Source organism: Alligator mississippiensis, chromosome 3, assembly GCF_030867095.1.
Source record: "Alligator mississippiensis isolate rAllMis1 chromosome 3, rAllMis1, whole genome shotgun sequence".
NCBI classification, from domain to species: Eukaryota; Metazoa; Chordata; order Crocodylia; family Alligatoridae; genus Alligator; species Alligator mississippiensis.
Window position 1 is genome coordinate 1,179,734 of NC_081826.1, and position 22,186 is coordinate 1,201,919.

Below are 22,186 nucleotides of genomic sequence, written 5' to 3' on the forward strand. Positions count from 1 at the left end.
AGCTCTGCCCGTCGCCTCCCTGCGCGGGACGGACTCGGCTTTTGTGCCTCGCTTTCTGGGCAGCTGCGTCCAGCCCAGATCCAGAAACCTGAACCGATGCTAAGCCCTGGGTCCTCGGGGGAAACCTGAGCATGGCTGGGGACTGCTGCTTCCTTGTGGCAGCAGTGCCGACCAGCTCAAGTCTCGTGGGGGCTGGAGAGAGGGAAAGAAAGTGCGGGGGCTCGGCGGGCGGGGGGCTTAGAGCAGCACTAGAAACGGCGGAGACTTGTCTGCAGCCCGGAGACTGTGCAGCCCCTCTGGGGCTGGGGTGCTGCCGTGGCTTGCACTGCCTCTCCCAGCCCCTCAGCAGGCTCTGTCCTCTCCCGCCAGGTGCCAGACATTGTGAGCGTGATCCACAGCAAGCTGCAGGAGGTGGACGAGGAGCACGTGAGGAAGTCAGTGCAGCAGACGGTCTACATCCTGGCCTCCCAGCACCGCACGGCCGTCGTGTGCAGCCTCCTGGGCAGCTCCCTGCCCTTCGACAGGTACCCGCCTTTGCGGTGCACGCCCGGGGCCCCCTGCACCTCCGCCTGGCTTTGCTGTAAGCCGTTGCTAATCGTTTGGCTCCTGACCCCGGTAATCGGACCCTGCTGGAATTCCCCTCGTGCGCTAGAGGATCAGCACGCCCCCTCGCCCGCAGGCCTGCCCGCGCAGAAACCCGCTAATTGCTCACCGGGCTTAGAGGTGTCGAGGCTGAGCTAGCGAGTCTGGCTCCAGAGAGCTCGGCGCGCCTCCCGTTCTGCTCTGCAGCCTTGGCCACCCACCCGGAGCCAGGTGGCTGGGCCAGGGCCTTCCCTCTCCTGCCGCGTCCTGGCCGGGCTGGAAGGAGAAGAGCTGCTGCCCCGGGGCAAAGCCATCTACCCCGGGGGGGGGGGGGGGTGCTGCACTAGCAGGAGGGCAATTCACCCTAGCTGTGGCTGCCCACAGAGGGGACCTGGAGGCTGTCCCATCCCCGCTTCCCTCAGTCAGTCCTACTTCTGCATCCCTGTCCATCTTCCTGAGCCTGCCGGGCTCTTCCCTTGCCTCCGTTGGCCAGCGCTGGGTGATTTCCCCAGCAGCATTTGCTCCCCTGCGATAGCTGCCTGCCACGGGCAGACAGGCCTAGGCATCTCCTGGGCGGCTGCTCCTCGGGCTCTGTCCGGCAGCGAGCGACCCACGGCACGCCACGCTAACTGCCCTCCTCCCGTCTGCACGCAGCCAGGCCCGCGTCATGTGGAAGTCGCTGGCCACGGAGCCCACGCTGACGGCCCAGGTCCTGGAGCTGCTCCTGGAGAAGGTGAATCGGGACGTGCCGTACAAGGAGAACAAGTCCTTCCTGCTGAGCAGCGGCTCGGAGCGCGTCGCCACGGTGCTGCCCCTCACCGTGAGTGTTGGGGTGCCTTTCCCTGCCCCCCGCCTCCCTCCCTTCCCAAATGCTTTCTTCATTTCCCCGGCTCAGGTGCTCGTGCCAGGCGCGGAGGCTGGAAATAACGCATCACTGCGTAATGCCTATTAGGGCTAATCCGCGGGCTCGTAAAAGGCCTCTCAGGTGTTCGTCCTCCAGGGGGATCGCTTTGCACTTTATCCCTTCGGAGGAGAAGGCCGAGCCCGGCTCGGCAGCGCTCTAAGCAGGAAAGCAGCTGTGGAAATCTCCCCCCTCTCGGAGCCAAGTGCAGATGGCACCAAATCCGTCACGCTGAAAGCAAACACTTCCCCCTGCCCTTCCCCCTGCACTCCTGCCTATTGTGCTGAGTAATTGCTGCTTTGTCAGCCCCCAGCCCGGCCCGGGCCGTCTTCCTGCCTGTAAAACCCGAGCTGCTCCCCTCCCCAGGTACGAAGCCCGAGCCCTGCCTTCCACGGCTTGCAAACCTCCAACTGGATGAGTCTTGCGCTGACGGTGGCTGCGGTCTGGGCCGTGGCGATGGCTTGCTGGCTGTCACGGGCTCGCTCCGGGGTGGGGGGAGAGCGCACCGCCCTCTTGGCGAGGATAGTATTAACCGGGTTATTTACTGACGGGCATTAGTGCGGAGTGGAAGATCCTCCTGCTAATCCTCTTCTCTCCCTCAGGCCACATGTGCGCTGTATGAGATCATGTCTGCTCTGGAGTCTGGGGCAGCGGTGCTCGGGCTCTACCCACAGTTGTTTGTGACTCTCCTGTTGCGAGTCAGCTGCACCGTGGGTGTCCAGCTCCCCAAGAACCTGCAGTGCAAGGAGAGGAAGAGCGCCAGCCACGGCCCCGTGCCCAGGCCCCTGGACCCTTGCAGGTAACGAGCCAGGGGCGCCAGGCGGCAGAGGCAGGAAGGCAGCCCCTGCCTCAGCCATGTGGAACCAATTTGTTTGCATAAACATAATAGCACATGCTGCATTTGTGCAATCTGATGGTTGGATAATAACCCACGGCCCATAACACATTAGGTATGAAGGCCTGACCTCTGCCGCGTGCTTAGACCCCGGGCTGCCACGGAGCAGAGCCTCGAGAACAGGGGACGTTAAATGGGCTGCTCCTGCAGCCACGTTGATGGCTTGCGCTGGCGTGCCCGTGCACCGCTGCGCTGAGCTACTGCCCGCCCCTGCTGGCATCTCCCATCACACGTTTCCTTGGGGTGCAAGCGTTGTCTCACTCTTGTCGCTCCCAGATAAAACGGGTGCTTGCTTCTCACCCATGTGCAAAGGAAGGTTCCCCAGTGTCCCCCTCCCTCTTCTCCCCTTGCAAAGCAAAGGCCCCGCTGCCTGCACCCGTCCGCAGAGACCGGGCGATGCGGTCTCCTCGTGCAAGGTGCATGTGGCTGTGCCTTGGCCCAGCGGCACTTCCATGCTGCGCTCTCAGGTGAAAGCCACGCAGCCTCCATGGCTGGTCTGCAGGCTGGGAAGCTGGGCAAGTCCCCGGGGCTCTTGCCTATCACTGGAGCCGTCCTCCAAGCGCTGTGCCTCCCAGGTAGCCTTCTGTCAGTCTCCTGGCCCGCACACGCAGGGCTCAGCTGATCCACAGCCCCTGTGCCCCTCCTGGGCCTCAACCAAAGAGCCAGCCTTCTTCAGGGCCTGGCGCCTCTTTAGGCAGCCTCCTGCTCTCCCAGGCACCAGGCTGCTCTTGCCCAGGGTGCCTCGAGCCCAGGGTCCCAGCCAGCCTGCGGCACTGTCATGGGGAGATGGGCATGGGCCGAGGAGTCTGTTACCATCTTGACCACGAACAAACGTCATTATCTGCTGGTCAGAGGTGACCCGTCGGCATCCTGGGAAGGCCCCACCCCAGCTTTGATGTTGGGCTGCGATACCTGGTGTCAGGTATTTCTTTGCCGACTCTGATGCAGCTGCTCGCAAGAGCATCTCCGTGGCAGCCGGCAGGAGTCCTGCTGGGCACGCTGCTTGCTAGGGCTACTGGTCGGCTGCACTGGCGCTCGGCCTTTTGGCCCTGCAGGCCAGATGAGTGGATCAGGGCCCTGCACTGCTGCTGGATCAGGCCCTGCACCTGACCTTGTGAATGGGGCCATGCGGTTTGGCCCACGGGGCTTTCCAAAGCTCTGGAAATTTGGCAGCAGCTACTGCTACCACTGCTCCCCCGCCTCCAAAATACAGGAGCCGCAGGGAAGCCTGGGGAGCAGGGAGCGGGCTGGATGCGGCCCCTGGACGGGTGTTGAGCATCCTGGTCTATGGGCTTTGTGCGAAGTGGGAAGACAAGTTGGGACAGAGAGAGCAGGATGCAGTGGCGTGGTCCCGTGGGGTTTGTCTGAACGCGGGAGCCCTTCTACAATAACGTGGAACGAGGAGGGAGGCAGCGCAGCTCCCCCAGCACCTCCTTGGGCAGCAGCCCCTGGCGTTTGCTTGGCTCATGTAGTCGTAGAGTCGCAGGCAACGAGGACTGGCAGGGACCTCCGGAGTCATCTAGTCCAACCCCCTTCCCCAAGCAGGACCAGCCCCAACTACATCATCCCAGCCAGGGCTTTGTCCAGCTGGGTCTTCAACACCTCCAAGGATGGAGAGTCTCCCCTCTCTCTAGGTAACCTGGTCCAGTGCTTTACTACCTTCCTAGTGAGAGGTTTTCCTAATATCCAACCTCAGCTTCCCTTTCTGCAACTGGAGCCCATTGCTCCTTGTCCTGCCATCTGCCCCCACTGAGACCAGCCCAGCTCCATCCTCTTTGCAGCCCCCCTTCGTTCTACCCCTTCCTGTGTCGTCTTGTTATAAATAGTGACGTGGCTTCTGCAGGGTTGTGACTGGCACGAGGGTCCTGTGGCATCTCGGGAGAGTTCAACAGCTTCTGGTCGTTTCCCCTCCACCGCAGGGTTTCTGTCTCTTGGTCGTGGCCCTTCCCTCCTGAAGGCTTCCACACGGCTGCAAGGGGGTCCTCGGGACCTGAGGGCAGGATGGACCCGCGGCTCCTCTCACTCACCTGCTGTCATGGGCTGAGCACAGCCCAGGACCGGGTGAAAATGAAGAACGTGGTCTCAAAGAGCTCCGTGCTGGTGGCCCCGGTGATCCTTGCAGCTGGTGCGTGGTGCTTCGTTCACAGGTCAGGCCTCTGCCCCTGGGCCCGAGTCTCGTGAGCAGCAACCCGGGGCTCGCAAGAGACTCCTCAGCCAGCACCAGGAGGCCTCGGCACCCCGTTGGCTGAGGGCGCCTCGCTCCGTGTCTGCTCCCCACTACGCCCGACTGCTGCTTCGGGGGAAAGCGGAGCCAGGGCAGGCGCAGGCCTCGGTTCGGACCCTGCGGGGGACTGTGCTGGCATCCCGTGTGAGCTGGAGGAAGTGCGGGACGTCTTCGTTTGGGCAGGACTGAGATCCAGTGCCCGGTCCCAACCTGCACGTGGACTAGAGAAGTCCCAAAACCCAGATCAGAGCACCGCTCGGGACCTGCCAGTCTTCCCTGAGACTCCAGGGGCCAGAGAAGGCCTGCGCTGTCGTCGTCGTTGGCAATCCCTCAGTGCGAGGATAGTCTCTATCACGGCTCACTGATGGTCTGGAGGTGCCTGAAGAGTCCAGTCCTCGAGCCACGGATCCATGCACAGAAGCTGCAGGTCTTTCCTCGGGGGGAGCAGGCTGCAGGCTGGGCTTTCTCTCCATTTCCTTCCTCCGCTCTCTCCTCTGCTTCGAGGGCAGATGAGTTTAATTTTGCGTTGAGTGATGTTTGGAGGGCGGGGGACCCCCGAACCTGCTGCCTAGGAAGCTTGTAGCTGGCGTGCAGGGGCGGCTGTGGGGTGCCAGAGGTGAGAGTCCCTGTGGCAGGTGCTCCCCTGGGTGAAGGGGGTGCTGTGCCCCAAGGCCTTGCTTCCTCCTCCCCGGGGGTCACTCGGGCTTTGCATCTTTTCGTGGCCCCGTTTGCCTTGCAAGGAGGGTCTGCGAGGGCACGGCCACAGCTGGTCCAGGAGTCGCTCAGCAGCGGCACCAGGGTGTCTTCACTGAGGTGCTGCCACCTTAAAGCAGGGGACCAGTTTGGGCGCTGAGCAGCACTGGTGGCACTGGGCCCTGCTCCTCCAAGCTGCTGCCATTTCTGCGGGTGACTTCAGTGCAGACGTGACTAATGGAAACGGGCCGTTATGCTGGAGCAGCGCGGCTCTGATTAGGGTTTTATTTAGACCACATGTTAAAGCAGGACAGCTTGGTTAACGAAGTCCAGCTCGCCTCGGGGCAGTGGCTGCCTCCCCGGATGCCCCGGGGCCAGCGCTGGCCGAGGGTCCCGGCGCGGCGGCACTTGCTCTGCTCCCCGGTACCCGGTGTGCAGCGCCCTCGTGGCCTGCCCCACTCACTCCCTCCTCCGCTTCCTTTGGCTTCGGCCTGGCGCGGCCAGAACTGCCTGTTCTCAGCTCTCGTCTCTTTAACGACTTCTGGAAAAGGCGCTCGGCGAGATCTCGGCCAGACCCCAGACCACCACAACGTGAGGAATACTTGGAGCCGTGTGGTTGCCTCCCAGGGAGCAAGAGGCCGGAGCCAGAAGCTACACGTCTCCCTCCAAAAATATCTGGGCTTTCCGAAGCGCGCTCGGGCCAGGCACCGAGCTGGGCGTGATGGCCGCCGGCCTGGCTGTGGTCAGCGGTGTTGGGGTTGCAAGAGGAGCAGAAACGATGCTTCTTCCCCAGGCCCCGACCCTCTAACCTTGCCTCAGGACAGAGAGGGCAGGTGAGGAGCTCCTGACTTCCCCTGCAAGCTACCACGCGGTCATCGCCCACGGGACTCCCCGCCCCGTCTTGTGGGAGCTGGTTGCTCCCTGACGAGCTGCTGGGACTGCGGTTCCTTTCGCAGGAGCGCCCTGGACCTCATCGCCCCGCAGGCCCTCGCTGCAGGAGCGCTGCCTTGCTTTGTCCTCCACAGCACGTGTGCCCCAGAGCTGAGCTGGGCAGGAGCCTTCGGGAGGCTGCCGCTCTGCTCCGAGCGTCTGCAGCGGGGCGTCTCGTCTTGATGGTCCACCCTCCCCGTCCCTGTCCCCGTGCCCTTCTCTGTACTGTTTTGAGTTCACTTATATCCTTTGAGGTGTGGGGACCAAAACTGCCTTTCAGGGGCCCTAGCAAGCATTGCATTTGTGGCACTAATCATGTGGCAGGGCTGTAAGCTCATCAGCACAGCCCTGATCCCCAGCTGTTTGTGCCGCTGGCAGCTGGGCATGGGGCAGTTTCTGGCACCCCTGCACACATGCACCCGATGGCCTGAGCAGTTGGGGTTGTCCCTTCGTGAGCATGGGGGGAGCCTATCGCCTGATGGGCTTCCTGCATACCGGCAAGTTAACGCGGTGCCGCAGGAAGCACGGTATCGGGGATCGGCGCAGCAGGGGTGAAAGGTACTTGCTCTTGGGAGAGTTGAGCCGGTCACTTGTGGCTCTTGCTTCTGGGACTCGGTCATGTTCTTCCTAGTTACCTGCCCAAGAAGCTGAAAGGCGGCTGCACACGGAGACCCTCAGACGTGGCTGCAATCGGGGAAGCCTTATTCCAGGCTTGTGCAGAGCACTTCCGCTCTCCAAAACAGCCGCTTGCAGCTGCAGGTGTTTCCACCGAGCAGCGATTATCGTTGGAGCGCTGGTAGCGGCAGTAAATCACGAGTAGCCCCGGGCTCGCGCCTTGGGAGCATGACGCTCTGCCCGCCAGCGGCAGAGCTGTCGTGGCCGGTTGCTCTGTATCCCAGGCCCTGGGTTTGATTCTGCTTTTGCTTCGCCGGGCGCGGGCGAGCAGGTAAACTGGCTGCGCACCAGCAAAACCGCTGCCGATTGGCGGGGGGAACGGGGGATAGCTCACGTCCAAGGTGCAGAAAAAATGCCGAGATGTGAAATTCCAGGCTTGTCCCAGGAGCAGGTTACAATATCAAAGTAATTTCCTGCGAGCGTTTCGATTTCTAAGCCTCCATGATCTTTAAATGCCAAAGAGAGGTGGTAAAGGTGAATATGATAGCTTGGCAGGAAAAGGCCTTGGAAGACACGGGCTTTTGTTGGAAAGGCAGGAAGTGTCTATGGGACACGTTCATTCACAAGGTTTGTTTTTTCCACCGGTGCCTTGAGCCATCTGTCTTGGGGCTGTTGCCTCGGTCCGTGCCGCGGACGGCTGGAACGGGGCGTTTCTGGAGCGCAGGCTTCTAACCCGCTCGTAGCCGGGCCTCCGCTGCGGGCTGCGTGCACGTGCTCGGCACCGTCCCGTCTCCCTGGCTAATGCTGCTGGGGCCCGGTGCTGGGGCACTTTGAGCAAAGGGATCGAGCAGGGGACGAGCCTGAGGGCTCGTCGACTCTGCAAGCTCCAGCCCGGTGGGTGGAGAGTGGCCCGTTCATGGGAAAGCCAGCTTTGGGCCTGCTCTCTCCTTGCCAAGCAAAGGCTGCTAATCCCCGTGGGGCTGCTGTTTGCGTCGGGGACTCGCAGCTTTCTGGGATGGGGCAGAAACGCGCCAGCGTCTTGCACTTGCCTAATGCAGTCCGTGCGGTTTCTGACTGTATTGCCCGGCCGGCCCAAGTGGCTTCCTGCTGAGTCTCCTGCGAGTGTTTAATTCCCAATGGCTTTGCAGGAGCTCTGTGCGTGGCGGTGGAAGGTGGTGCTATAGCAGGGCTTTGGGCTGGGGTAGCTGTGAGCAGTGCCAGCGGCACGTGCACTCCTCATCCTGCCCGGGTTGGTAGCGTGTCCTGTGGCAGGCACTGAGGGGCAGAGGGTTTCTGCTACTGGGCCAGAAGGCCAAAAGAAAGGCAGCCCCGTTATTCCCGGTGTCCTTCCCATGGGGCGTCAGACACCTGAAATGACCTGGGAAACCGGCTTCTGAGCCAGCCGGACTCGCGGCCCTGCAGCTGCTGCTGGATGCTGGGTCCGTGATTTGAGAACCCAGGCTGGACTGACTCAGCCCTCACTTGTACATCATTTTCCCCACCTTGTTCTGTAGGAAACGCACCGTAACTCGGCACAGTCCTGAACGTGGTGTCACTTAGTACAGAATCACAGACAGCGAGGGCTCAAAGGGACCTCAGGAGCTCACATCTAGTCCAACCCCTGCTCCAAGCAGGACCAGTCCCAACTGCATCATCCCAGCCACGGCTTCATCAACCCAGGTCTTCAAAACCTCCATGGATGGAGACTGCACCACCTCTCTAGGAAGCCTGCCCAGTGCTTCACCACCCTCCTTGTGAGAGTTTTTCCTAATATCGAACCTCAACTTCCCTTGCTGCAGCTTGAGCCCATTGCTCCTTGTCCTGCCACCTGCCCCCACTGAGACCAGCCCAGCTCCATCCTCTTTGCAGCCCCCCTGCAGGGAGGTGAAGGCTGCTATTCAATCCCCCTCGGTCTTCTCTTCTGCAGACTCAATCAGCCCATTTCCCTCAGCCTCTCCTCACCAGTCCTGTCCCCCAGCCCCACAACCATTTCCGTTGCCCTCCGCTGGACTCTCTCCAACGTGTCCACGTCCTTTCTGTAGTGGGGCCCACAGCTGGACACAGGACTCCAGATGTGGCCTCCCCAGTGCTGAATAGAGGGGAAGGATCACTGCCCTCGATCTGCTGGCAACGCTCCTACCGATGCAGCCTGGGATGCCGGTCGCCTTCTCGGCACCAAGGGTGCACTGCTGGCTCCTGTCCAGCTTCTTGTCCCCTGTCCCCCCCAGAACAGCGTTGATAAAGCTCTAGTGGAAACCTTGCATGCCGTGGCCAAAAGTGTTGGTAGCAGGAAGGTCATCGAGGCTTTGGGCTGTAGAGCAGAGCAGAGCAGCTTTGGTGTGCCGCAAGAAGTGCGTCGTGGTCTGTCTGCACTGGACTGCAGGCTGCCTCGCCTCAGCTTTTGCGTCGTTGCCCCAACGGCTGGCGTGTCGGGTCCTGCTCTGCAGACCTCCTCCCTTGGGGAGAGGGCTCTGGGGCCAGGTGCTGCCCGTCACTGCAGGCAGAGCTGGTGATGATGCGAGACCCTGGGTTTTCCAGCTCGAGTGACACGCGCAGGGCAGGAGTTGTCGCCTGTCCATGAGGTCCTCTTGGCGCTGCGGGCAACATCCTGAACCAGCAGGCTTGCCTGTAGTGCCCCCAGGCCCTGGAACTAGCTGATGCTTGCAAGGGAAGTGGGGGCTACGAGCTGTACCCAGTCCCTGCCGTAGCAGCTGGACAATCGGGTCTTGGAGCGGCTCGGCTTCCTTCAGCATTGCCCCCTCCAAACCCTGCACGTGCCGAGCAAATCGGGGTTCTTGATGCTTCCTGTTGATGCCTGGGGGTGCTGGGGTGAAGGTGGACGTCTGCTTCGGGAAGACGAGGGCGTCTCTTAACAGAGGCGAGTTGGAGCGAGTGACCCCCTTCCTGCCACCCACGCGTGGCTCTTCTCTCCCGGCCTCTCAACGCAACTCCCTCCGGCTGAGAGCATCTACCCAGCACCGAGCCGTCCTCTGAATCATCAGTCTAACCTCGCCTGAGGCAAGTCGGCCACTGCTCCAGCGCTGTGCTCTTCCCGTGAAGGTAATCGCGGGCGCGGGCATGGGCTCCCTGCCTATCTAGGAAGAGACGTCTCGCCCAGCCTTGGCCATTAGCTCTTCGTGGCACTTTGCAGCACGCAGAGGCTTTCCTGCTCACACGGCTCCTGACCCTGCTCCAAGGAAGGTAACCAGATAAAAGGGTGCAAATTAAACGCAGGAGAAAACGGCTGGAAAAAAAACTGTTTGGCAGTTGCCTGTATCCACTTATTTTCCATGCATATGATGGATCAGTATTTATTTTCCATAGCGAGCCTGGACTCTGGACAGTGCTGGAGAACAGATTATATGCTGTTCAAGGAGAGCCAGGATCTCCCGGGTTTTGGGGGTGGGTTTTGCAGTTACAACTTTGTAGAACATGGCTGTAAAGGCACCGGCCACGGACGAACACCAAAGCACATTCGCTGTGGTCACCCCCGCTAATCCCATACCTCTCGGGCCTCCAAGCGCTGATCCTCTTCCGTCGCTGCTTAATCCCAGCTGCAGAGCCCGCGAAAATAGCCCGCATTAAGGGGCCCGTGCTCGGAGATGCTCTTTCGAAGCGCCTGCTTTATGCGTGTGGTCAATGCAGCCCTCGGCCTTTGCGTACAAGCCTGAGATCCGTCCGTGACTAATGCTGGTGGTGTTCTGACAGGATAATGTATGCTTCCCATATGGCGCTCCGCGCTCCCAGCAAAATAATCCCTGCCTATAAAATAGTAATGCAAAAAAACCCTCCCTAAAGCAGTTCTGGACTTCTTTACTTTTCAGTCCATTGTCTTGGATCAGTTTAACGGCACATGTCACCGTGTAAATGGAAGTAGCAGTGAGTTATGGATTTGTCTCACTCCAGCTAAAGCCCTCCCATAACTCTTTCAGTCCTCAAGTACCCTAACGCCTCTGAATATCCCCCTAGTCCACTGGTCCCCTCTGAGTCTCCAGTTGACTGGTGAGACATGCCAAGCTCTGCTCTGGCTGGCAGCTCGGTTTGCTGCAAACGAAACCTGTTTCGGGCCGTCTTCACGAAGGAATGACCAGGAGGTGACTTTTTTCCTCTCTCTTTCCAGCTGTGCCGTGGAAACCCTGAAAATCATGCTGACCCAGGGGGGCAGCGCAGACGTAACGAACGTCGTGGCCAGCGCGGGCGGCTGGGACCTGATGAAATGCCCCGAAAGGCACCATGATGGGGTTGCCTTGCTAGCCGGGTAAGGAGGCAGCGCGCGTGCCCCCGCGGTTCGGAAATGAGGCCAGACCGATCCCTGCGATGGGGCCTGCGGGAGTGGGGCTGCTGGTGCAGGAAGCGGGAAGCGGGGCGTCACGCCAAGGCAGAGCAGGAAGGAGAGGCTTCTGGGCCCACGTGACGGAGGATCCCTCTGGGTGTCTGGGCCAAGCGTGGCACAGGGGTGGGGGCACAGCCAGGGGCTCGCAGACGGACCCGGGGCTGCCCTCCTCGCAGCGCGACGTGGCGGGAGGGCCAGGGCGGGAGCTGGAACTCGGTGCCGCGAGAGCAGCTCGGGTGCGAGTTGGCTGGAGGGAGGAGAGCACGGGGTGAAGATGGGAGGCAAGGGCCACGAGCCTGCTCCACGTGCACGTTGGATCTCACAGCAGGACGCGGAGATGAGGGCGTGCGACCCCTGCCAGAGGCGGGGGCCGGGGCGAGGCTTCGCTGTGGGCAGGTGGTGCTGGGGAGGCCTGGCCTCCAGACCGTGGAGGGGAAGAGGGCGGAAGGGGGCTTCAGAGAGGAGCGCTCGCTCCCCTTCCGGCCCGAACTTGAGCCTCTAGCACCCTGTGCCGTGATTGCGGGACGGGGCAGCTCTGAACCCGGTCCCAGCAGCAATGGGGAAGGCCGTGTTCGTGGCAGACTCGTATCCAGCCATTCCCACACATGGGCTCAGGCCTCCTTTCCACCGGGCAAGCCAGGGGAGAGGCGTCCCGCTGGACCCTGGCCCTTGCTCAGCGTGCAGGCTGCTTGCACGGGGCGAGCATTCGCGCTCCAGGCGCAGGCTCCAGCACCGTCGCAGAGCCCGCGCCCTCCGAGCGCTCGGACCTGTGCTGTCTGCGGTGCGGGGGGAGCCTCCCGGGCCGCGGCTGTGGGAATTGGGCAGGGAGCTGGAGCCTTCCAGTCCCGTGCCCGGTTGAGGCTGTGGGCGCGGGGCCGGTCGGCTTGCAACCAGGGGAGCCGCCCCACCTGGAAAGCCCTCGCCTGAGGCAAGGTGGGGCAGTTACCCTCTGGCAGACGGGGGCAGCTCCGGGCCCATGCCCGCAGCATTGCCTCCATTCGCAGCCTGCGGTCTAGCCCTGGGCGATAACGCCCGTCTGACTCCAAGGCGGCCGGTCTTGCACGCTGCTTAACAGCCTCGTGTTTCCACTTCCAGCGCCATGGCCAAGCACGCCGGCCCCAGGCTCCCTCTGATCGTGAAGAACCTCCTCCCGGTGCTCAACAGCGTCTACGACATCCAGCGCATCACCACCACGGCCTTCTTCGCAGAGGTAGGCGCCGCGCGGGGGCTGGCGGCACGCGGGAGCGCGGGGCACGGCTGCTGGGGTTGGCGCCATTGCCCGGAGACGAGGTCCGGCCGCCTCTCCGGCCCCCCTGCCCCTGCGTTAAAGGGACTGGCATGGAAGAGCCGAGGGGCGTCCAACTCTGAGCGCATCGCAGCGCGAGCCAGAACTCAATCCTCCTTACGTACCACCTTAAAGAATGAAGTGACTCAAGTCCTTTCCCCTCGCCGGGCAGCACCGGGGCCAGCAGACTGTAACCCTATCTCCCCGTGCATACCACCTTAAAACCCCGGGCTGCTCCAGTCACTTCTGTTACATAAAGCAGCGCGCCCTGCCAACAACGCAGAACTGTATCCCTGCTTATAAACCACCCTTTAAATTCTCAGCTGCTGAAGCAGCCCGGGATTAGGGCCCTGTTTTTATTTTGTGTTTGGCTGCGGGAGGCGGACGGCCGGGGGCTGGAGCCCGGCCCAGAATCTGCTTCAGTTCTGGCGTGCGGTTGGCTCTCCGCATCCTTGAAGGGTTTAAAATAGCAGCTTTGCCTCACCGTGGAGCTGGAGGGGAAGGAAGCAGATGCCTGTGTCTCCCTCTCCCTGAAAGCTGATGAGGTGAGAGCTGCAGTCCCTTCGCTTGCGGCCGTGCCAGCGCCTGGGATGACAAAATGGAAGTGAAGGAGGAAAGGAGTGTCCTGGGCTTGGCAGCCGGAGCGTGCAGTATGGGGACGTGGACGACGGGCACTTCCAGCTGCCTGGGCGGCCACGCGCAGCCCCTTCCCCACCCCAGGTCTCTTCCTCCTCTCTCCTGAGGAAGTGCTCAGGCATGGGCCTCTCTTGTCCTGGACCCCGCGGCACGAGGGGAAGGGGCTCCATGGCTCGGGGCCACTGCCCGAGTGTCACTAACTCCATCCTGGGAGCAGGAGCCATCCTTGGTGGCTGCCACCCTCCGGTATCTCGCCGCTCCTCTCCCAGGGCCTTCACCTCACCACATCCGCCTGAGGCATGAGGGGTCTCGCGTGCCCTCCCGACGGTGAGGGGCAGGGGCCGATTCCAAGCCTGGAGCAGCTGGCCTGACCCGCACCAGTCTCATGGGGAGGGGAGCAGATCCTGAAGCCAGTGGCCTGGCACCATAGCGCATCCAAAGGCTTCCTGGGCCATCCGAAGCTGCCAGGCTCCCCGAGTGTGCAGCTGGGTGCCGAGGGGCATGTGCCCAGGACATCCTTGCACTCCCGCAGGGTCTGAGATTGCCCAGCGAGCAAAGCACTTTGGGCCAGGCATGCGGGAGCCAGGAGCGATGCATCTCGCCCCGAGCTCTGCTTCCGCCGGCCAGGCACCATCGCTGGCATGTGCTTGCGTAACCTGACGGACAGGCGGTGATTTGCACTTGGCCCGAAGGGCTGGGAACGCGCTGGACCAGGGACAAGGAGCTCCTGCAACAGGCCATTAGAGCGTAAGACAGGCAGGGGCCTCCTGGTCGGATCCAGGCCCGGCAGGCCGCTCCGGTCCCGCTCAGGCACGCGTCGAGCTGCCACAGATGTGAGCACAGCTGCTCCTCGCAGCCCCGCCGTCAAGCCGGGGCCTTTGATCGGCAGCCCCGGGGCCGAGCTGCCTGCAGCCCTGCTTCGGCAAGCACGCCTCGAACCCACCTCCCCGGGCTTGTCTGTGCTGACAGCGCTTGACAGCAGCTCCTGGCCAGGAACGTCTCCCTGTGCCTCGTCAGCTCTGCCTCCCTCTCCCGGCCTGCGAAGAGCAGGCTGTACGGGAAGGATGTGCAGGGAGTTGAGACTCCAGTTGCTGCTTCGTCTCCCTCCAGCCCTGGATCTCTGAATAAAGCCAGGGGGGCCAGTAGGATGATGTGCCCTCCCACCCCTACGCCCACAGCACGGGCCAGTGCTACCTGCACCCAGCCTGCACCTTCTCAGGCTAAAACAGCTGGACCATCCTTCGCTCAGGGTTGACCATCCGTTTTCTGCCCCGTAAGAAGGGGGAGGCTTTTGTGCAAGCACCGCTGTGGTGGCCGGGCATCCCAGGAGCGCAGATCTACGCTGGAGACCTGCTCCAGCTGCGCGGCCTGGCAGCTGGCCTTTGCCTCTCCAGGAAGCGAGGATTTCTTAGGGGGATGGATCGATCTCTTGCTGGACCAGCCGTGTACTTGGGATAAAGTGACGGCAGCTCTCGAATGCCAGGCGTTCTTGGTCAGGTCACGGCGCAGAGTGGAGGGGCAGAGAGAAATCTCTGGGATATCGGGCATGCAATTAGCATAAGAAAAGAAGCTGATTACTGGGAGATCAGGGCCTGTGAAAGGGAGGGGGGTGTTTGTTCCCACGTTCAGGCTTTACAGGTGTTAGGTAGGTTTCCTGAGGAGCAGGGGCTGCTCTGGGAGAAACGCGCTCTTAATGGTCAGGCATGCATCTCCATCCCTTTATCCTTTTTTTTCCTATGAGTTTTTGTGGGGATAGTTGCTGTTTACTCCCAGCGCGAATCAAAACTCATGGGGAAAAATGATATCTTTTATTAAACCAGCTAGATATTTGCAAACAAATGGCTTTATTTATTTGCAAGCTTTCGGGCACAGTCACCCTTCATCAGGCCTGGGAGAGAGCAGAGATTGTACGAGTTCTCCTAGGTGGAAATGCCGAGTGCGTTGGAGCAGATGCATCGCGTTTGCTATCCGGCGCATCGCAAAGGCACGTGTAGGAAGCAGGGGCTCTTGCTGGGGGTGTTGGTAGCGGTGGCAGCGGAGTAAGACACGTCAAGCGTTTCTTAAGGCTTAGGCTGAGTCCTTCTTGATGCCTGTTGGGCGCTGGAGAGTTTGCTTCTGGTGATAGCACAACAGGGAGCGGCTGTCTCAAGTTGCAGCAAGGGAAGTTGAGAAAATCCTTCCTACTGTCTAACCTCACTAGGAGGGTAGGAAAGCACTGGGCCAGGCTCCCCAGAGAGGTTGTTGTGGACTCTCCATCCTTGGAGGTGTTTAAGACCCAGCTGGACAAAGCCCTGGCTGGGACGGTGTAGCTGGGGCTGGTCCTGCTTGGGGCAGGGGGTCGGACTAGATGTCCCTTCCAGCCCCGGTTGTCTGATCCTGTGAGCTGGGCACGGTTGGAGGCTGTGTGAGAGCCAGGAGCGGAGGGGCCGGACTGTGTCTCTCAAGGTCTGATCTTTGTGGCGCGCGGGCTGCAGCTGCTTGGCAGTTCTTCGGATCGGCTCCGGCGTGGGGTGGTCGGCGAGCACCAGCCCCGATCAGGGACCTGACAGGCAGCGGCTTGCAGGTGAGAGCTCGTCTAACTCTATCCCAGCTGCGTAGCTGGTCCAATAAAAGACATCCCCGCAAGAAACCCCTGCCTCCTGCAGTTCCTGGCCCATCACAGCTACAGTATTGCTCTTGCGCTATCCCTCCAGCTGGTCTAATAAAAGATATCCCATCTACCGAAAGAGCCCCTCCAGGAAGGCATGGAGGCTGCCTCCGACTACACGGCCTCAGCACCCCTCCCAGCATCCTGGAGCACCGTGCCTGGAGGAGGAGCTGAGCCGGGCAGACGGGTCCGAAGGCCCAGAGCTCCAGGGCCTGGCCCAGTTCGGACCAGGGAAGAAGCTGCTGGCAGGGATGGGAGCCGACCGCCGCGGGCTTGGTGCAGACCCGTTCCCCCAGCTGGAAGGGAGAGAGCGACCCAGGATCTTTTCTTGCCGCCTTGTCTTGGCTGGGAGGGGACCCGATGGGGGAGCTGCAAGACCAGGCTCTGGGGACGGGCGGTGTTTCTGTTCACTCCCCGCCTGCCGGACCTCGGTCCGTTAGCTACCGCCGTGGTCCTCGCCCGTGCCGAGGCCTACGGGCCTTGCTCCTGCAGGGCTTTGGGGGTGCTTGGCTGGCCTTGTTGCAAGCCCTGGTGTTGGAGCCATGACTCGGGGGTGCCCCGTGGCAGACCTTGCTGCCCTGCATCGACTGGGAGAACTTGGCCCCAGGCTCTCTGCTGCACGCTGGCTCCAAAACTCCCACTCAGTTCTCACAAGCGTCTGAGCCACGTCCCGCTGCTGCAGGCAGGTGCCTGGAGTGAAGGCAAGGTGGGAAGTGTCTGGGGAACCGGCCGGGCCACGGAGCACACGGCTCCAGGGCAGGGGGAGGTCGGGTGTTGGGGTCTGTGCCACGTCACAGTGGGCACGACCCAGATCCAGGACCCCGCGGCGTCGCCGCACCACTCTGTTCACGCCGCGCTTCTCCTCTGCCTTCCAGCTCCTCAGCAGCAACGTGGTGAACGACCTGGTGCTGCTGGAGTCCATGATGGACAACATGACGGGCCGGCAGAAGGACCCCTGCACGACCGTGCGCATGCTGGCGCTCCGCGGGCTGGGCAACATCGCCTCCGGGTCGCCAGAGAAGGTGGGTGCCGCCCGTGGGGGGGCCAGCCCCGGTCCGCAGCCACCCGCGGTTCTCGGGGCGCATTGTTCCCAGAGGCAGGTGCCAGCGCTCGGCCCCGAAGTCTGGCTGGTCACTGACCCGTCCGTCTTGGTGGGGAGAGTGAAGGCAGCCCCGGGCTATGGCCAGAGGCTCGGGCAGGCACTGCCGGGTTGCGCGGGGCCGCCTCTGAAGCCCAGGCTCTTGGCAGCCTCCTGCACGAACCGGTTCACTGAGCCCCCCATCCTGAGCTGCGACGGGGGCTGGCTGTGGGGAGGCCGGTGGGTTGCAGTCGGGCTAAGTCGCTGCGGTTGTTCCAGTCTGCTGCATCTGCTCGCTAGTTAGCCATTAAGGCCCAGCACACTCGTCTGCCCCTTCTTAGGGACGGGAGTGTGCCCGGCCAAGCCCCGTGGTTCCTCCTCGGCCCCTTGGCATGGCCCAGCACCCGGGGGCACGGCAGGTTCCTCCCAGCCCCTGCAGGAGGGCAGCCTGGGCTCCCAGCCATCCCTAGGAGGGTCTTGGGGCACCCCCAAGACTTGGGAAGTGGCTTCCCTCCTGGGGGCCCGGCCCTGGCACCTCCGGCGCAGGCGCCTCGTGCTGCCGGGTCCGCCGTGGCCCCGAGCCGCCTGCACTAACCCCTCTGGCTCCTGTACCTGCTGCCTAATCTTCCCCAGCTCACGGACTTGGCAAGCGCTCCGCTCCTGCGCTCGGGCCTCTGCCAAGCCCCGGGAAGAGGTCGTGGACAGTTCAGCCCTAAGGCAGACAATAAGCTACTGTGATCTGCCACTAAAATAGAAAGAGCTGCTAAAAATACCGCGCTGCTGGCGGAGCCGCGTCAGAGCCGTCGGCTCCTGCTCCTTGTCCTGGGGGAGCAGGGCAGAGCGCTCCCGGGGGCAGCCTGAACGGGCTTCTCGTCCATCCACTGCCACCTGCACCTGCGCCCGTGTCTGTGCCCGTGCCCAGGCCTGCCTCTGCAGCAGGGCACCCCACTAACATCCCGGGACTAGAACGGCCACGCTCGCGCCCCGGAGACGGAGCAGGCCCCTGTACAGTGGGGTAACAAGCCGCTTCAGGCCCCGGGCTGCTTGCACCATCACGGTTTGTGGGCACTGATGTGGCCTGGTGGAAGGGAGATGTCTCAGGTCTCTAGAGATGCCCTTTCCCTTGGCTTGCCTCCGCAGTGCCCTGCCCTCTCCCACGCCTGCTACCGAGAGGCAGCGATTCTCCGCGTGGGTGCTGAGCACCGCGGGGTGCGTAGAGCTCCTTGCTGCGGGGATGCGCTGTGGTGTTGGCACCACTTGAAAATCATGTCTGCAAACCCAGACGGGCCCCGAGGCACCGGGCATCCATGGCGTGCAAGCGTTCTCACCTGCTGGGTTTAGCAGAGTGGTTTGCAACCGGCTCTGTTTTTCCATTGTCAAAAACTAGCAAAAGCGGCACTTTCTGAGAGGGCTGGAGTCTGCCGAAGCTGAGAACTGCTGCTTGAAGGAGCGGGAGGACTGCAACCCAGCATCCTATCCTGGATCTTGCCCGGACCATTAGGGAAGAGCCGATGGAGGTCGTGAAGGTGGTGGGAACCTTGCGAGCCAGCAATTGCGATACGATTGAAGTTGTGATCCTGAGGTGGTGAAAGCACAAGGTTTGCACAACTAAGGTGCTAGGTTTGCAAAGGAGGCAGATTTAAACCGGCTCAAGGAGCTAGTAGGCATGGGGATAGGTTGAAGGACTAAGGCGCCCAGGGGGGCTGGGAGCCTCTGAGGGGCACAGGATTGGAAGCTCGACAAGGAAGTGTCCCAGCACAAAGGATGCACACGAAGAATGGCAAGAGGCCAGTGTGGCTGCGCAAGGAGCTTTGAGGATGTCTCGAGTGCAAGAGGAGAGCACGCAGGCATGGAGGGACGGGCAGGCCACCAGGAATAGCAGGAGCCTGCAGAAGGCAGAGATGAAGAGCAAGCTGCACCGGGCCAAGGAGGCCAAGGACAGCACGACGAGGGTGCACAAGGATGCTGGCCAGCAAAGAGAGGCCAAGGAGCTGGGGGTCTGCCGTTAACGGGCCGAGGGAAGTCTTAGCAGAAGATGCGGAGAAGGCAGAGCTGCTCGACGCTCGCTCTGCTTCAGTCTTCGCTGATAAACGCGAGCTGCCCAGGCACCTCTGAAGGATTATTTGGATGGGGGGGGCGTGAGCGAATTCCAGTGGACAAGGCCGGGCGAGCGTCCTGGCAGGGTCCCGAGGGACCGGCACAGATCTTGGGGCCCTTGGCAATGATCTTCATGGCGCTGGGGGGCGGGCCAGGTACCAGGGGGCCGGAGAAGGGCTGGCATCGTGCCCGCTACGAGAGGCACGAAGGACCTGGGGACTATGACGGGGTCATCTCCGCGCAGATCTCAGGGAGGCCGTTTGCAGGCGCTGGGAGGAGGAAGGCCTGGTCCCGAGCAGCCGGCAGGGCTTGACGGAAAACAAATCGTATCCAACAAACCCACCCTCCTTCCCTGACCAGCCCTGCATGGCGGGTATCGAGCGTCCGGGCTGCGGCGCGCCTTCGACCAGGTCCCCCACGGCCGTCCCGGGAGCAGATTGGAGAAATGCGGCGCGGCGGGTGGACAGCTGGCTCGACGGCCACAAGCAAAGGACGGCGATTAACGGGTGCACGCCGGGATGGCAGGAGGTTTCGAGTGGGGTCCCACAGGGTCTGTCCTGGGCCCGGCGCTGCAGCGTGGCTGTTAACGACTTGGATGCTGGCGGAGAAAGCTTCTTGAGCAAGTTTGCGGACAACACAGAATTGGGAAGGGCTGTGAACACGTCGGAGGACGGCAGCACAATTTGGAAGACTCTTGACAGGTTGGAAAGCCGGGCTGGAGCTCGGGGGGGGGGGCAGCTCAGTCCTGACGAATGCCAGCTGCTGCGGCTCGAGGAGAATCGTCAAAAATACAGATACGAAATGGGGGGCACCTGGCTGGACCGCCGCTCCGGGGAGGAGACCTGGGGGCCTTGGCAGACACAGGCTTGACTGAGTCGGCGGCGCGATGCGGCTGCACAAAAGGCAAAGTGGTTTTGGGCTGCATCAATGGCAGCACGAGGTGCAGGACACGGGAGGCGACGGTGCCTCTGCTCAGCACGGGTTAGACCACGTGGTTTTGGGCTCCATGTTTGAAATGCTGCTAAAGGAGAGAAGGTCCAAAGGCAGCAACAGAGGTGCTCAAGGGCTGGCAAAGCAAGTCCTCCGGGGAGAGGCCACAGCACCCGGGTGTGTTCAGCTTCTAGAAAAGGTGCTTAAGAGGGGACGCAGCCGTGGTCTGCAGACACCCGAGGGGCTGCTGGCGAAGAGGGGAAGCGCCTTGTCTCCTTCTGCAGAGCGGAGGATGCGGCGCCACGGCTGGAAGTTGCAGCAAAGTGCATTTAGACTGGCGGTACGGAAACGCTTCCTCGCTGGGGCTAGCAGGGCAGTGGGGCAGGCGCCGGGGACGCTGTGCGCTCTCCGTGCTCGAGCAGAGGCTGGCCGGGCGCTGGCCAGGGGGGATCTGGGCGCAGCGATGCCCGTGCTCTGCTATGGGCATGTCCAAGGCTTTTGGGTTGTGCTGGTTGCCCCCTTCCCCCATTATATCTCCATGTGTCGGGGGGGTTTTAACCTCCCCCCGAGCGCTGGGTGCTGCAGCGCAGGCTGGGGCTGGGCTGGGCCAACGCTCCTGCTGGCACCAGCCCCGCAGGGTCCTGGTGGAGGGTCTTGCCCCTGCGCTCAGGCTCAGCCCCGCGCTGCACTGGGGGCAGGAAGGGATTCCCCCCTGCTCAGACTGGTGTGCACTGGGGGGTTTCCCCTTCTCCTGCAGCAGGGGCACGGCCTGTGCCGGGGGTCTCTGCAGCGCCCGTGACCCCCCGGCAGCAGCAGGACGTTGGTGGCCACGGCCCCCCTGCATCCCAGGGGCAGGGCGGGGGCGATGCCTGGGGCTGTGTCGTGCAGCTCTGAGGTGGCACACGGGGTTTGGATGGGGCTGATCCTGCCTCAGGCAAGGCTGGGACTGGATGCGACCCCACAACACCCGGCCTGACTTCTGTCACCGATCCTTTAAAAGCCGCGCGCTGGAAAACCAGAGCCTTGCAACGAACGGCAGGTGCCGTGCCCATGCTGCGTGCGGCCCCTTCGTGTCTTGCAGCGGCGGGGCTGTCGCCTGCTCCCCTCGACGCGGGGCCAGGCTGTCGCCTGCTCTCCGCAGCAACGGCTTCTGCCCGGGCTGGTGGGGCACCTGGCCGGTCCCCCACGTTCGCTGGTTCCTCAGGGCCCGACCGAGCCATTCGAGCCCCTGCACCCCGGCCCCTTGTGAACGCACCCTGCGAGCATCCCAGAGCGTCCAGCCTCCCGGGCCAGGAGCACCCGGCGCTTCCCTCGGTGAGCTCTGGCCCCGGGGGCTGGGGTCGGCGGCTGGTGGATGCGTCTGGGGCCTCGTTCCCAGCTCTGGGTTCGTGCAGCTGCCTGCGCTGGATTAGCAAGCCTGTCGGTCCAGATTTCCTCCCCCTGAAAGTGTTGGCGCAGCGATCGAGATGCTTCGCAGATTGGGCTTCTTTGGGCCTCGCTGGAAGGAGCTTTCTCCAGCTCTTGAATCGTTCTGGCTGTTCCCCGTCGCCGACTCCGTGGTCTGCCAGCCAGCTCTTCGCCCCCCTCCCCACAATATGTTCCTCATTAAGCAAGCACCTCTGTCGGACTCGTGCAGTCTTGACGGGGCCTGGTTTCCATAAAGCAGGGCGGGCACGCCTCTGCGTGCTGCTGAACGTGGCTTTGGCCTCTCTGCTACGCTGCCCAGCACGGATGTCATCCCGACGGGATCCCAGCTCTCGGGGCCGCCCCAATGCCCTCTTTGCACGTGGAGATGACACTCACGCTCTTCGGGGACTGCCCTGCCATCCCGGGGCCCGTTGGATGGACATCAGAGTGCCCGCGGCCACCTCGGCCAGCACCGTCAGTCTCCAGCCTGCGGGCTTTCTCAGAGGCCAATTCCTGGTAGACCTGGCTTGTCCCCTCTTGACTCCTGGATGTACTCGATCGCGTGGCACGTCGCCCTGCTCCTTTCCGAATGCAGAACCAGTGTTGACTGCACAGTCCTGCCATTCGGCATCGGTAACGGCAGCTCTGTTGCCCCATTCAGTCATGGGCTACGTCCTTGCGAGGGGTTTTCCTGCCCGTCGCTTCCCATTGCTTCTCCTTCCAGCTCTGGGTCTTTCCCTGGCATCCTTGGCGGTCGCACAATTGTAGACAATGAGGTTGAAGGGAGCTCAGGAGGTCACATCTAGTCCAACCCCTGCTCCAAGGAGGACCAGCTCCAACTGCATCATCCCAGCCAAGGCTTTGTCTACCTGGGTTTTCAACATCTCCAAGGATGGAGACTGCACCACTGCTCTGGGGAGCCTGCTCCAGTGC

General features: G+C 62.4%; 1 protein-coding gene across 3 annotated transcripts in view; it reads left to right on the top strand.

Moving 5' to 3' along the window:
• Positions 1 to 22,186, top strand: part of MROH1 (maestro heat like repeat family member 1) — a 75,621-nt gene that overhangs the window by 47,857 nt on the left and 5,578 nt on the right. For 2 of the 3 annotated variants that reach the window (XM_059723621.1, XM_059723622.1), the window contains 6 exons: positions 370 to 524; positions 1,237 to 1,402; positions 2,086 to 2,282; positions 10,961 to 11,098; positions 12,269 to 12,383; positions 16,617 to 16,763. In XM_059723621.1, the coding sequence (XP_059579604.1) occupies positions 370 to 524; positions 1,237 to 1,402; positions 2,086 to 2,282; positions 10,961 to 11,098; positions 12,269 to 12,383; positions 16,617 to 16,763 (918 nt within the window). Of the gene's footprint in view, positions 1 to 369; positions 525 to 1,236; positions 1,403 to 2,085; positions 2,283 to 8,354; positions 8,508 to 10,960; positions 11,099 to 12,268; positions 12,384 to 16,616; positions 16,764 to 22,186 lie in introns of those variants that run through there. The other variant, XM_059723623.1, reaches the window with a different exon arrangement.